The following is a 14808-nucleotide window of genomic DNA, read 5'->3' as shown; positions in this document are numbered from 1 at the left end:
TTCCAGAACTTTAGTGCATGCCAAGCAATTATGATTTATTTCCTACAAAACGTTACACAGTTCCTGCCAACTAGAAAGCAAATTACAGTTAATAGATTTCCTCACTGCAGTGAAAATAAACAGCAAGTAGAAACCAAACACTTTAGCCTTACAGAGATGACAATACAGTCACTCTAAAGAGACACCAATTTAAAATACCAAGCTTTCAGAAGTCCTGTAGGCTTCCTTTCACGTATGACTAGGTAGGTTTAGTTTTATTTCTAAAGAAAAGCATTACAGTGGAGACTGCTGCTCACGTGTGGTTTTTCTGAACTGTGCTGAAGCTCACTGGAGGGCAGGGCTCTAAGGTGACACGCCTGCGATGCACCACTCAGGCCATTCCTTAGCTCAGTCCCAGCCCCTCAGTTTTTATGCAGCAATTGTAGTTAACAGCGAGTCCTCAGCGACTGCCTCACAGACCTCTACACTCTTTCTGTGATGTTTGGGTGCACTACAAACATAGCAGCTACTAGCTAGGCTGAAACTAGTAAAATACACGGTGCTCTCAAAGGCAAGAGACTTGGCAGAAGCTTAAAGTTCTTAGCATATCACTGCCAAAGCTCTGAAAACTCCCAAGCTATATTCAGATACGCTGCTTGCTACAGACCACACAAAATTTCACCAATATGCAGCAATACAATGAATCCAGTTTTTCCAACCATTCTTAAAATACTCACTTTGTTTTTTCATAAAACACTGCCAGGGGTTTTGAAAAAATTGCAAACATAGTCCCAATCACTGAAGGCAATGAAACGTGGCTGATGATGTTGTGAAGAATAGTAATAATTGAAGGACCAACAGAGACCAATGTTTCTGAACAGATTTCTTTGGAACTGAACACATGGAAAGAGTTTAGTAACATCACCAGGAGTTTAAATAGAGAAGCAAGCTTTCCAAGGGGTTCCTTTTTCTTCTTAGACCAATCTGTAGGCGTCTGTGGAGCTAATGTTAAAAAAAAAAAAAAAAAAAAAAAGTATTAGCTTTTTTCCTGTCTAACCAACATGCATTGCAACAAAACACATTTCAGCTTTTTCTCTACATGACAAACAGAACTTTGATTCCCAAACTATACCTACATACAAACAGTTTAAAACCAGACCTACTAGAAGACATACAGTTGTTAATGCATAATATTATCATATCACTGCAGATGATTCCTATTCCTCTTACTTAAATTTATGGTTGGTCACACAAATGATTATGCTTTTAAGTATCTTTAATGCCTACTTGCAGAGAGGCAGCAACCACTCTACAAAGACTAGCTGATATGCATCGATTCTGGAACAGCTGAGGAAGAGGGAAGGGGAAGTATGTTTTATTTATTTGTAAGCAAAATTTCCATCCTGTTTTTCCTCATCAACATTTCCAATTAAAGCATTTCCTTCTTTCAGCAGTCCAACACAATGTCTTACTACTATAAAAAATTCATATGGGGCAGAGAAATTATAAATACTTTGAGTATTACACTGAACTACGTTACTCTTAAATTATTTCTTCCGCTTTAGTAGTTGTAAATGGCAGTAGGAAACAAAACAAAGAACTTTTTACATACAATAACCTTTCAATTTCTGTTAAATCTATTCTCAACCATTTTGTGCAAAGCAGCTTCAGGAGCAGTAGCCTTGCAAATGTTAACAGTTTATCATCAGTTTTAGGCACGTATTATATAATTAGATTGTGGATTACAATCAGGCATTACTGCTTTAGATTACATCTGAACAAAGCAAAAGTAGCAGATTTCACAAGCAAAAATGAAAACATAGCCAAAACATCAAATACAAGTTCAAAAACCAGCAGTCAAGCTGAAAGTCAAGTGGCCTCAAGAGTTACATCAATTTCAGATCTATTTCGTCAGGCTATGCAGTAACTGCTCAACAAACAGAAAAGATCCAACAGTCATACATTCATACTGGATGGTATTTTTAGTGCCTTTTAATGATATTTTTTTTTTGTCAATCCCTTCAGTTCTTAAATAGTATGTTATAGACCATTACTATCCTACAGTCATCATTTCTGCATCTGCAACTCTAATTTTCAACTCCGGAAGACACACACAGAAAACCCCAATATTCAAGTACTTTCTTACATCTGTTTTTTGGCTGGTATTTAGTACCATATGGTGCAAAGTTGATGCAGTCAACCATGACTGACACAATATGCGTGAGACCATCCATCATTGACAACATCTGAGGAGTAAACAAAAGTCATCAGCAATACTCAAAAGAGCAACAGTGACAGAAAAAGAAACGTGTTGGCCATTCAGGACAACGACACAAACATTTTTTTCAATTTAAAAGTGGATGACATTTGTCTGCATTAGCAGGAAAGATCAGATAAGATTATATTTTAAAATACACACATTTACACAAGCCAAAGACTGAGTCTTCCCATTCTGTACAAATAAGACATAAGCATATATACTATTTAAAAAAGCAAAACAGTAACAGGCAGGTGTAAAGAAGGTGTTAGGTTTAAGAAAATGCATCAAAAGTATTAAGGTTCAAGGTACTAGCTGTCTCGCGAAACATATTACCAGATCTCAGTGTTAAGTTCAGTTATTGTACAAAGCCTGATTTTCAGAAAAGTCACTGTAGGCGTAACAGTAAGGTTGTCATTAACATTCAGGAAGCATCATCAGTTTCTAGTACATACAAAAAGGCGGGTCAAGGTTGTGGGTTTTTCCCCCCAGTTCATCACAATATCTCCTAAATAAACAAAACTTGCTTTTAAAAGGAACATTGATAGGGTAAGCCAAAAAAAGTTTAATTTCTATACAACTTACATACCAAAGCTATAAATTGTTTAAGTTTGGCTTGCTTAATAATTATTAATTTTTGAAAATTGAAGTTGATCATCAGGACACAGCAGCATCCAAAGTTATAATGATGTAATCCTCCAAACTCTTCAAATCCAAATCCTCCAAAGTTGCAAATGCCCTGTTTCTTTCTCATCTGTTTCTTATTTGTTCCTTTCACAGTATTTTTTCAAGACAGTCAACTTTGAAGCACAAAGGATTTTATGTTCCAAAGCTACTGTTCACTGACACCTACAGACACTCTATCTCTCCACACGATGTAGCTTGCAAACAGGCAAGACAGATAATGTAAAGACATCCTCTTTCAAAAGCTTTGTCTTTTATAAAACTTTATTAGTATTCACATTTTAGTGTACAAGGTTGACAGTGTCAGAAACGCAGCAAGTTATGCCCTCTGAATGCCACAGTGCTACTCTACCCTCCTTCCTAATCAAAATGCCCATTTCTGTGGTATTTGTCGATTCATCCTGAAGTTTACTACATATACACACACACATTTCAACTAGACACATCATATTTACCATGATGTGATATTAACTAAGCCATTATTACTTGCAAGAGAAGTGCAAAGAATGCTTAAATGCTATTTTACTATTTAGGTTTGCAATTGTTTTCACTCTCTTCTTCCAATCCATTTCTACATCAACTCCACCTCCTGTTAGTAAATAAGAACTTTTTTACGGCTTATCAAAGTCTCTAAGTTATAGAAAGTACTACATTAGAATTTACAAGAGATTCTTATATCTAATTTAAACTATATCCACTAAAGCATTAATACAGTTCAATATCACTGGTTTATACTCACTACTGGAGTTTCACCTTCTAGCCCAGATATTATTTTGGCACAAAGTTCTTCACAGCATAGGTTTTCTTCTGCTGTTGCAACTAGAGCAGCACAGCGAGCAAATGCTCTATACAGGTCTGACCAAGTGCGCAACAAGGATTTCATAGTTGGCTTTAACAACAGAAAGAAAAAGTTTATAAATACCAATGTCTGTGCATGGAGAGAAAAACTTGCTTTAAATTTTCTTCTGTCAAAAACCTATCTAACTCAAGAAATCCAACCCTGGAGCAGTGGTCCAACGTACATACATACTGGCAACAAACTCTGCTCTGAGACTATCTGGTAGTACTTCACAGTTTTTTTTATAAAACCCACATTGTTTCTAATCAACATTACACATTCACTGTTACCTGTGGGAATTCCTGAACGGGAAAGATGTGCAATACTGGTAGCAACAATGCACTATAAACAGCATTGAAGTTGTGTTCCAGTGCATCACCCTGATTTACTTCGTTAGTCTGCAATGAGAAAACAATTTTCTAATTAACAAAGCTGCAAGATTCAGATGACAAACAAAGCTATTCTAAATACACTTACTTTATACAAAAGATCCATGCAAGCTAAACTGCCAGTGGCCTTTTGAAATTAGCTATTCTCAGTTCTTTCAAGAGTTCAAGCTGATCCTACTACTTAAAAAGATAAAAAGCACTGTTTCCAAAATAATTTAAATCCAAGAATAAAAAAAAACAGGTACAAAATGTCTTACATACTCTTTAGTTATTTCAGTTGCAGTAAGTGATGACAGCAACCTACTAAAAGCACTGCCATGGTTTAACCCCAGCCAGCAATGAAGTGCCACGCAGCCACTTGCTTACTCCCCGCTCACCCAAGGGAGTGGAGAGGAGAATCAGAAAGGAATGTGAAACTCAAGGTTTGAGTTCAACAACTGAGATAAAATAGAAACATAACAACAACAACAAGTTACAGTGTAAAGGAGGGAGGAGAGAGGAATGAAATCCCCAAAGGGAAGGGAGAAAAGAAAACCAGCGACGCACAATACAACTGCTCACCACCCGATGATGGATGCCCAGCCAGTCCTGAGCAACCATCCCCAAGCCTGGGAAGCCCCCTCGGTCTGTATACCAAGCTCGATGTCCCGCGGTACGGAACACCTCTGGCCAGATCAGAGCAGCTGTCCTGGCTGCATCCCCTCCCAAAAGTTTCCCTTGCCCCTCCAACCTGCAAGGCCTGAGAAGCCAAGATGTCCCCGACCACACTGTTCCCACACCAAATCCAACCACAGCACTGCACTAGCTCCCAAGAAGAAAATTAACTCTATCCCAGCTGAAACCAGGACAACCGCCTAAAACTTTCTTCATAAATTCTGAGATGTAATGATTTAAATATTAATCTAAGACTTCATAAAGTCTAAGGTCCAAGGACTACATGAGGTCCAACAACTCCTACGTTACAGTCAAAGCCCTTCTAGTAAGTAACCTGCAGAACCTGTTGAATATTAGTTTCCAGGCTTTCATTAGCACTTCCAAGCAAGAACTCTAACATTAGTAAGAAACACTGTTCTACTTACATCCTAAATGTCACAACTTGATATTTATTATGTTTTCACATAAACAAGCCTCTTTGAATTTAAAATTAACAGGTCCTCGAGGGCAGGCTTCCATCCTTTGTAGCAGCAAGACTATGTCAAGGAGTGAAGGCTTGAAGCACGTCTATAAACATATTTATCATTTTTAAAAAGGAGATAAGAACATTCCCAACAGCGTATGGGACACTGGTACTTCAGAGTGATCATTCTTATTGTCTGGTATCACTTCAAACAACACTCCGGATCGCTACTTCACTACTGCCCTTCATCCTACCTCACTGCACATGTTCATACTCCAGTTAAGAGATTTGTTTAAAAAATGCTGCACACATTCCAGCTTCACTCATACTACCAAGGCTTATTCAATTTTACTATCACTTCAGGACACATAATTCCTAAAAATATATCGAGATAAAAGATCAGCGCTAAGTTTTCCTACGGGTATTTTTGCGGGGGGTGGGGGGGGTGGCAGGGGATGGGGAAGAGCACAAAAAACCACTATACCTGATTAATCCATTCGGTTAGCGGATTAACAACAATACTCCACATTCGCCAAAGATGCTCCTTATTTTCCACTTCCTTTGCACTCTGATTAATAATGCAGATCACAGATTCACTGAAAGCCAGCGGAGATGTAGGCCCAGACAAAACACAGCCCACAAGCATTTCTAGAATTACAAAGAATCTAGGGAAAGAAGTTAAACAGGTAAGATACCTTTTTCAGCTGAAGTTAGAAAAAATCTTCTATGAAGTCTTCAATGGGAAATTCGTTATAAACAAGCGCCACCACATACCTCTCATCTGCTACACCACATTCCAAGAGGTTATTATCGAAAGGCAGCTGAATTAAGAACAGTGCTGGTGTTCCCTTGTAAGAGAAATTTAAGAGGTCAAAACAACGTATACATCGATCAAATGAAATGGCTGCCTCACTGACATGTGTATTTATATACTACATTTAAGCCAGAAACCTGCAATTATGAAAAGTTGTCAAAATGTTTCAATTCTATCACTTTGAAATAAAAATGATGGAAAACTGAAAATCTAAGCTTCGGCTAGATCCCAATGCTTCAGCACAACACAAATTATACTATAGTTGAAGTAAAAACTTTTCTGTTTAAAAGGTTACAAATTTCATAGTACTTGGTCATTGCTGACTTGAAATTACACGCAATGCAAGCAGGCAGGTGTACATAATGCCACTGGAAAAAGGTGGAGCAACCCGAGATTTGCTTATTTCAGGGTTTCAGCACAACTCTGTTAAAATCTACCACAAGTATTTCAGGTTTGCTAACTTTGAAGGATTTAACAAAATACATATAATACCTGACAATTACAACTTCAGCCATCCTAATAAAGTTCTGACTCTTGTACCTGAGTCAGAAAAAGCCTCCAAATGTAAATAAAACACTTGAGGAGGAGGAAAAGACAGGAATTTTGAGAGTAGAGCTCCTAAACCAGTTCTGGTAGAAAAAGTTTTATACTAACTCACTAAAATCGAAACATCCGCTTACTCTTATTACATTTAGGTCTTCTCTCACAGGTATTTGCTTTTAAAAGCCTCTAAATGAATTCTATGAATCCTCCAGCTAACACTGTAAATGTTTAGCTACTTTAATGGCTAAAAAGCTCCATCTTCACTGCTGCAAAATAAACAAGTTCCTTCTATCTGCAGGAGGGTGTAGGAGAAGAGCTGATCATCATCCAATTTTAAGTTTCTGAACAACCTTTTAAACTTTTAATAAATCTAACTGGTAGCATGCTCCCAGTCAGCCTGCTCCACTCTAAACACAACACACACACCCCCCACCTGTTTCTGCCTTCCAGTGCAGTACAGAGGACACAGTGCAGCACTCCAGTGAGGGCTCGTTCGGACCAAAGCAGAACAGAGTAGTTCTCACTAGTAATGATTATCACCAGTTTTTCTGCAGTAGACTGGGGCCAGTAAGTTCAGGCTGCAGTTCACTATGACTCCTGAACTTCATCTGAAATAACACTATCTAGCATGCTATTCACTGCTTTGCTTCTGTGCATTTAGTTTTTCCTGAGAAGTAACACCTTCTACCTTTATGAACTTCACCCTGTTGAATTTAGAACGTTTCCCCAAAACATCAGTTTTCAGCATAAAAGCAGTACTACACAGTTCGACTATGCAGTCTCCCTTCAAAGTACCTGTGATCTGTATTTTAAATTCTGACCTGAACATGAGAAACCCTCTTTCGTTATTACAGACACTCGGCATACTTAGTCTTAGTTCTAAAGAGTTAAAATTACTCACCAGAAATGAGCACTGGAAACGAAGTCTGCATACTGGAACATGAAACAATATGACTTCCTGAATGATCTGGATCTCATGACTCACAAAGTCCTCTGTATGTGCAAATATGACATCCTAACACCTCTCAGCATAAATACAGACAAGGTTCTGGAATGAAGTCAGACTTACATTTAAAAGATCCATATCAGCAACCTGATAAGCTGGTGATCCCAATACTTTTGGAGGCAATTCCTTAACAGTAATATTGATGAGAGACTAAGTAGGGGAAAAGAAGAAAACATATGTAAATAATTATTTCCTGTGGGCTCGACTATTTTAAGTTAACACCACAAATAAAACCAAAATTGTACCAACGGCTTCCCTTTAGTAAAAAGAAAAAAAAAAATCCATTGTGAAAGTAAGCGTCCTTTCAAGCAGAAAGTTCTAGTAGGAGAACCATGTACCCAGTTCTGTGAACATCATTGCTAAACCTGAGAAACACTTTTAAAGAAAGAAACCCTTAAGCAACACTGTGCCATCTGATGAAAACTGCTCAACTTACAGTCTGCACTAAAAAAGTTATCTCTTAAGGAGACCATTTGGTAAGTGAGATGCAAAAGGCTGCTACCAATCAGAATCTAGACCATCAAAAAGAAAAGAGGTTTTGAAAAAACAGACAAACCACCTGAACTTACCAGTATTTTCTGTGCAGGAAGAGAAGCTGATCTAACAGTGTTTTTTAAGGCCTGGAGCAACATAGTCAGTATTTCTGATCCTTGCTTTTCTTTCTTATTTTCTAGAATAAAGTATATTTACAGTTAGAGAACAACAAAGTAATGGTCACCCCGACCATCATTATAAACTCTATATTTATACTGTAACGTACCGCAGGATCAAAAATATTCTGTGTATATTTATAAACTTATAACAAATACTTAATAGATTTGGATACCAAGTCTCTGCTCTGGAGAACAGAAAGTTCCAAGTTTAAATTAAAAAAAAAAAAAAACACCTAAGTTTTATCAGTAAAGTGGAAACAACTTCGTATCATTAACCTTAATTGACACACTTAAAAAGGTTATGAAATTCTGCATTCATCCAGGCAATGCACTTCATCTCTCTCATGCTTTTCAGTTAGATCTTTCAATATAAAAGATTTCATTATTACAAATATTCTCGACTTTCAAAGCCTTTACGGAGTAATGAACCCTTTTTTAGAATAGGAAAAAACTAACTTCTATGCATCTGTAAAGACTATACTTAATTGAATTTTATTTCACAGTAAAAAGAAAAAATATTTAGCCATAGTCACACGTAACAAAGACTAATTTGAGTAATACACTGAATGTATTTTCTCAATACCAAAGACTTGTGGTAGGGTTATTTTTTTTTGGAAATGGAAAGATTTCTTCAGGAAGAAAAGCACTTAAAAGTGCTTTAACATCTTTCTTACTGCTACATGCAATACACCTGAAGCCATACGCTTCTGTGCCTTCCCTAAGAAGCCTCACAGGATGAGATTACTATAATTTTGCATCTGTCACAACAAGATGTGGGCATCACAAAAAATATCAGTTGTTGCTTCAAGAAAAACTACTGACAACTTCAGCAGTGAAGCAAATACTACTTACGGTCTAGTCTTATTTAAAAAAAAAAAAAGAAATCAAACCTCTGACTTGTTAGCAATGACAAATTAAAAAAAAAAATATATATACTCGTTACCTGATTCAATAGCTGTTTTTACGTATCCATTTAGGTCCTTCCATATAACATTCAGCATATAATCTACAAGATAGCATAACATTTTTATTCAATTTGTAATAAAACCACTAAACAAAATTGCAATTAAAATACAAACTATGTCAAACAACAGACTTTGACGTAAGCCAAACCTGACATAAGCTTTCAAACAAAGTCAGACCAGTTCTATTTAATGTAACACTGGTATATTACAGAAAGTGTTATTTATTCTTACATTTTCCAGAAAATGAAGTGGGCAAGGGAAAGAAATCAAACTTCACCACTAAATTCTTACCAGGAACTTCTTTTCCAACTGCAATAAAGCCATCCTGAACTGCCTTTATAAGCGTGCTGGCGTGCTTACAAAAAAAGGAAGGGCTATTGATCAGTGGGTACTGGAGAGGCTCTAGGAGAACAAAAAAATAAACATTCCATAAATCTGTTATTTTGCAGTCTATTGGTAATATAAGCCTTAAGAATGATCAAGTATATATATGCAATTGCAGCATTTAACATAAAAACAACTTCTAATATTAAAGATGACAACTAACAGTAATGTTTAAAGCATTTCTTTCTAACAGACATCTTTAAAACCAACAAAATTTGCAATTTTAGATTATGCGAAAGTATTTCAAAAAAACGTAATTCATTTACCTAAACTAAGTACAAGTTTGTTTTGCTTAGCAAAATCTAAAACTTCCGGTCCCATCAAGAAGTGAAGCAGCATTTCAATTCCTAAAAGCTGAATGGAAGGCATCGCCATGCCTCCGGCTATACTAGAATTCAAGTTCATCCTTGGTGTGACTGGACTTGCAAATGGGTAAGGACCTAAGTGAGGGGAGAAAAATAACAGTGTCTCATAATTAATTTGCAAACATGTGAAAGGAAAGATGCGATAGACCAAAATCCCAAAGTTAACAGGAAAAGAAAAAATCAGACTAGAGTTGGCTAAAAGGGACCTCTAACAGCCAGCAAGGTATCTAGCATGCACTCCTGTTAAGTTGGGTTTAACATCAGTCATAACCCCGTATTTTGCAAGTATAAGTATCGTCCGATGATTGCAAAGTCTCAGAGGCCAATCTTTATTTTGGCAAAAAAAGTCTCCATGGAAGTTGTGGCTATAGAGCAGGTATGTGCTATGCTATGTGCTAGTTATACAGGGACTCTACTGCTATGAAAGACTTTCCATTAAAAACTTTTACACTGAACACAAGTTTAATAAGTCTCATGTGCAAAGCATTTTGACCAACCTCAGTTATGATCCCTACAGAACTAAATTTATTATTTTTTTTTTTTGAAAGGGAAAGAAAGGAAGATCTACACATCCAGGACACATCCACATTATTACCAAAATTATCGATGTATTATGATCACTGGGTTACTATTCAGGCAGAAACTAAAAATGCTGTAGAGATGAGAATTCAAGCCAAAGTTTCCTTGCAAAAGAGAACACAATTCAGGACATTAAAGCTGGTCCACAGCACAATCTGATTAACACAATTTTGTAAACTTGAAATACTGACTACAACAGCCTCATTTTAACCAACGCAAATCACTACCTCTGAGCTCTCCAATAAGTAAGCAGAGAAAGTACCATTTTCAATAATACATTGCAAATGAAAGAGCATAAACATGTTAAACAGAACAGATTGATTTCTGCATCTAGAACATAGCTGGAAACGGGTTTGTATTTTAATACCTGATTTCTGCGCAGGGGTTGCCGAGCCTGAACATTGGTTGGCTGGTACACGTGAGGGAGTTCCTTGCAACGGAGCAGAAGAATCCAGACTTAAAGTACTTCGGATTAATGGTACACAAACCTGCAAAGATGTCAAATCTCAGTGAAAACAGGCCATACACATACAAGACACAAAACATACGCTTCAAATATCACATAGATGGTACTGCTGTTCACGCACCAGTGTTTTCAGAGTTTCTGGGTACTTATAACAATATTTTTAAGATGCTGTATAAAATACGCATACTGCTAGGTGAACTACAAATGGCTAGATTAAACAAAAACTCAAGTTAGAATGATCCAAGCGTTCCATGTCTAAAAAGGTAGATTATTTTTTTCTTTACTCCCATCCTGAAGTTTAATTTAATGAAATTCAGAAGCCTAACAGAAACATCATATTTGTTCCAGTTACAATGCAAGTAGTAATGAAATATCTGGATCACTTTTCTCTCTGTGTGTCTTTCTCAGTATTTTGTGGTCTTTTCAGTATGTTTTCTTGTCAGTATGTCAGACTTTCCAAGACATACACCTGCACAGGGAAAGGACAAAGCGGTCCCTATACAGGTGCTTATGTTTATTACTGCTGTGCACTCACTGGAGGTTTTCACCAAGATGCTCACAGGTCATGCAGGTATGCTCCTAAATCTTTTGGAACTTTAAAAAGATCGCACGTATAGTCCTGAGCGCACCTGCTATATGTAACAAGCACAGCACACAAATACACAAGTCAGATTCAGTTCCTTAAGACAGTTTTGGACAGGACAAAGCAGGTACAGAGTAAGTTACTGTAACAAAGAGGTGACTTTGCTTCACACACTCAACATAGGCCAAGTGATGATGCTATGACTCTTTTCAGTTGTGTTACCTGTTCAAAGTTTGCAGGCAGCTGAGGTCCCAGCCTCATGAGCAAATACCACCAGACCTCTAGTTTTGTCAGTGCCAAAGCCTCTGTTCTCACATGGATCGAGCTCAGTGGCTGCATGAGCAATTTCAGCCTTTTAGCACTGCACAATATATCTTGAAGACCAAAAAAAAGCATATTTTTAGGCAACACAAATAATTAAACCATAGTACAATAAAAAAGGAAAATTTTTAAACCATTAGTTTTTTTCCTAATAGATTTTAGCTTAAAATTCAATTAGTGACAATTTGCAAAACTGAAACACACAGCAAATGCACCAACTTTTCAGACTATTTTACTGCTCTAACTGTTGTCTAATATAACCCTGGAAAGGGCAAGTATTTCTTTCCAGTATCGACTGAAATGAAATCTACTGAATGCCAACATAAACAGGAGGAAATTCACTCCTGCTTGCTATATTAAGCCCCCTATCTGCCACAGTAAAAGAAAACCCAAACAATGTATATGTGCATTACTACTGGATGAGAATGAGTGATCTTAAATACAGTATTCTGGGGCTGTGAGTGATCATTTACCACTGAAGCAGAAATAGCACAGCGTGTCTGGACAGAAGCTTGCTCAAGCCTATGCAAGTGTTTTAAAGAAGAGAAAAAATTTTAGCCAGCTCAGCAGCATCAGAACCTGTCCACCTGCAATTCACAGGAAGCTGCTGACAAACTACTTTTGCAGTGTGCAGTCCTTACTAGGCATTCTGGAACATGCACAACGAATGCCAACTGTGCCATGGATTTTATCATTTGACAGAATAAAATCCCATGTCAATTAGTTTCTGGGAAACAACAAACAGAACAAATGACCAGTTAAGAAACAAATTTAAATGACAATTTCAGTTAAGTTCAGCTAAACTAAAAAACATCCACATTTAGCTTTCTCTTCAGGACACACAGTAAGGAGAAGCACAGTCAAGATAAAAAAAAAATATTCTGTGTTTTGACACAGGCTAGACTTAAAACTCTTGTTCAGATCTCAGTTACAGCTTTAAAGCAACTTTTTTCAACTTCTCTAGAATCCCGAAGCATTGCTCTTCTCCAATTAATCCACATACTTCAGAATAAGATCTACAGAATGTTTTATTTTTTATTTCATTGCTGTTTGGATCGATTAAAGCATTACAAAACAGAAGTTTGTTAATTTTATCCTATTCTTTTCTCCGGGTAGAAAAACTAAGATAGAACTACTGATAAAACTGTCACTTTTCCTTAAAAAAAACCCCAAACTGAAAACAAACAAAAACTCCACTGGATTTTACTTACACATATATACAGAGTCCATACCACTATATGTATATATACACATTGCAACGTATGTACCACAGATAGTATACTAAGTGTATATCCAATGATATGTACCATAGTATCGACCACTATTAGACAGAATATTCTCTTCCAGTTACATAAAATGACAGTAGTCAAAACAATTCAGGTCATCTTTTTTTAATCTACCTGGATTTAGAGCAAAATTATCTATTAGACTCTTCCATGCAATGAAGGCTATTTTCTTTACCACTGGTGAGCCACTACGAAATCCAAGTTCCTCCAGCTGCAGCAATGAGTTGATAAAACTGCCACTACGATGCAGAGTCTGAAAATAAAGTTCAGTTAAGATATTTATGTTGTCAAAAATACCTTCCCTAAAGATTCATGACTGTAAAACTTAGCTGCTTTTCTGCTTACCTTTCCAAGCAATTTGACAAACAGTGGCCATAATTTTAATACATAAGTCTCGTTCTTTGTAGAAAACAATTTCTGAAGTTCTGAAATTAATTTCTGCAGACAGAAAGAAACAGAATTTCTACAAGAAATATATTCAAGTATTCTACAACCTACATACTCATATCAATGTCTGGAGACACAACCAACCTGGAAATACACTAATTTTTGATCAGAAGGATTTAATTCTGTACCACATAGCATTTGCTGGTAAATCAGTCAAATGTTGCTACCACCCAATTACTTACTTAGTTGAAGTTTAAGGTTGGTTTCAATTACTCCGATAGTGGCAACCAACAAATCAAAATCCATTTCCTTAAATACCTGTAGTCTCTAACTCTCAAGTCAAGACACTGTGACCCTAAAAACCACTTTGTTTGAGGTTTTTTGTAAATGTACTTAACTTCAGCAGTGAATAAGGCAAAATATATAAGCCTACAGTTCTGAAAGTGAAGTGGAACATGAAAAGCTTCATCACAGAGACCAAGAGGGCTGTTGCTGAATACGGCGAGTAATCTTTCAAAGGACATGGAAAATGCTGAGTGTCCTGGCTTTGGCTGGGATAGAGTTAATTCTCTTCCTAGTAGCTGGTGCAGTGCCATTTTAGACTTAGTATGAGAATAATGTTAACACACTTCAGTTTTCAGTTGTTGCCAAGTAGCATTTATACTAAGTCAAGGACTTCTCAGCTTCTGATGCCCTGTCAGCAAGAAGGCTCGAGAGGCACTGGAAGCTGGGAGGGGACACAGCCAGGACAGCTGAGCCAAACTGGCCAAAGGGATATTCCATACCATGGAACATCATGCTCATTATATGAACTGAGTGATTTAAACCGGAGGGAATTAGCCAGGGGGGCAGGATTGCTGCTCAGAGACTGGGTGGCTATCAGTCAGCAAGTGGTGAGCAACTGCACTGTGCATCACTTGGTTTGGTTTTGCGGGCTTGATGGATGTTTTTGGTCAATCCTCGAGTTTTATTTCTTTCTCTTTTTGTTATCTCCCCTTCAATTCCAAAGTATTAGTATTATATTTTACTTTATTCCAATTATTTGACTGTTCTTGTCTCAAGCCACGAGTTTTCCTCCCCCTCCGCAGCCTCTCCTCCCCATCCCACCAGGGGACTGCAGGGGAGTGAGCGAGCAAGCAACTTTGTGGCTTAGTTGCCAGCTGGGGTTAAACCACAACACTGAGGTACTCAA

General features: G+C 37.2%; 1 protein-coding gene across 1 annotated transcript in view; it reads right to left on the bottom strand.

The window, feature by feature from the left end:
- Nucleotides 1-14808, bottom strand: part of RIF1 (replication timing regulatory factor 1) — a 38512-nt gene that overhangs the window by 13107 nt on the left and 10597 nt on the right. The window contains exons 7-21 of the mRNA XM_055811538.1: nucleotides 13575-13667; nucleotides 13344-13482; nucleotides 11845-11996; nucleotides 10941-11061; nucleotides 9896-10069; nucleotides 9537-9647; nucleotides 9224-9286; nucleotides 8197-8297; nucleotides 7691-7777; nucleotides 6039-6112; nucleotides 5749-5929; nucleotides 4049-4156; nucleotides 3660-3809; nucleotides 2126-2225; nucleotides 717-981 (exon numbers count right to left, since the gene is read on the bottom strand). Of these exons, the coding sequence (XP_055667513.1) occupies nucleotides 717-981; nucleotides 2126-2225; nucleotides 3660-3809; nucleotides 4049-4156; nucleotides 5749-5929; nucleotides 6039-6112; nucleotides 7691-7777; nucleotides 8197-8297; nucleotides 9224-9286; nucleotides 9537-9647; nucleotides 9896-10069; nucleotides 10941-11061; nucleotides 11845-11996; nucleotides 13344-13482; nucleotides 13575-13667 (1919 nt within the window). The remainder of the gene's footprint in view (nucleotides 1-716; nucleotides 982-2125; nucleotides 2226-3659; nucleotides 3810-4048; nucleotides 4157-5748; nucleotides 5930-6038; nucleotides 6113-7690; nucleotides 7778-8196; nucleotides 8298-9223; nucleotides 9287-9536; nucleotides 9648-9895; nucleotides 10070-10940; nucleotides 11062-11844; nucleotides 11997-13343; nucleotides 13483-13574; nucleotides 13668-14808) is intronic.

The sequence above is a fragment of the Falco peregrinus genome, chromosome 8, assembly GCF_023634155.1.
Source record: "Falco peregrinus isolate bFalPer1 chromosome 8, bFalPer1.pri, whole genome shotgun sequence".
Classification (NCBI taxonomy): Eukaryota; Metazoa; Chordata; class Aves; order Falconiformes; family Falconidae; genus Falco; species Falco peregrinus.
This window is presented reverse-complemented; position numbering and strand designations above follow the sequence as displayed.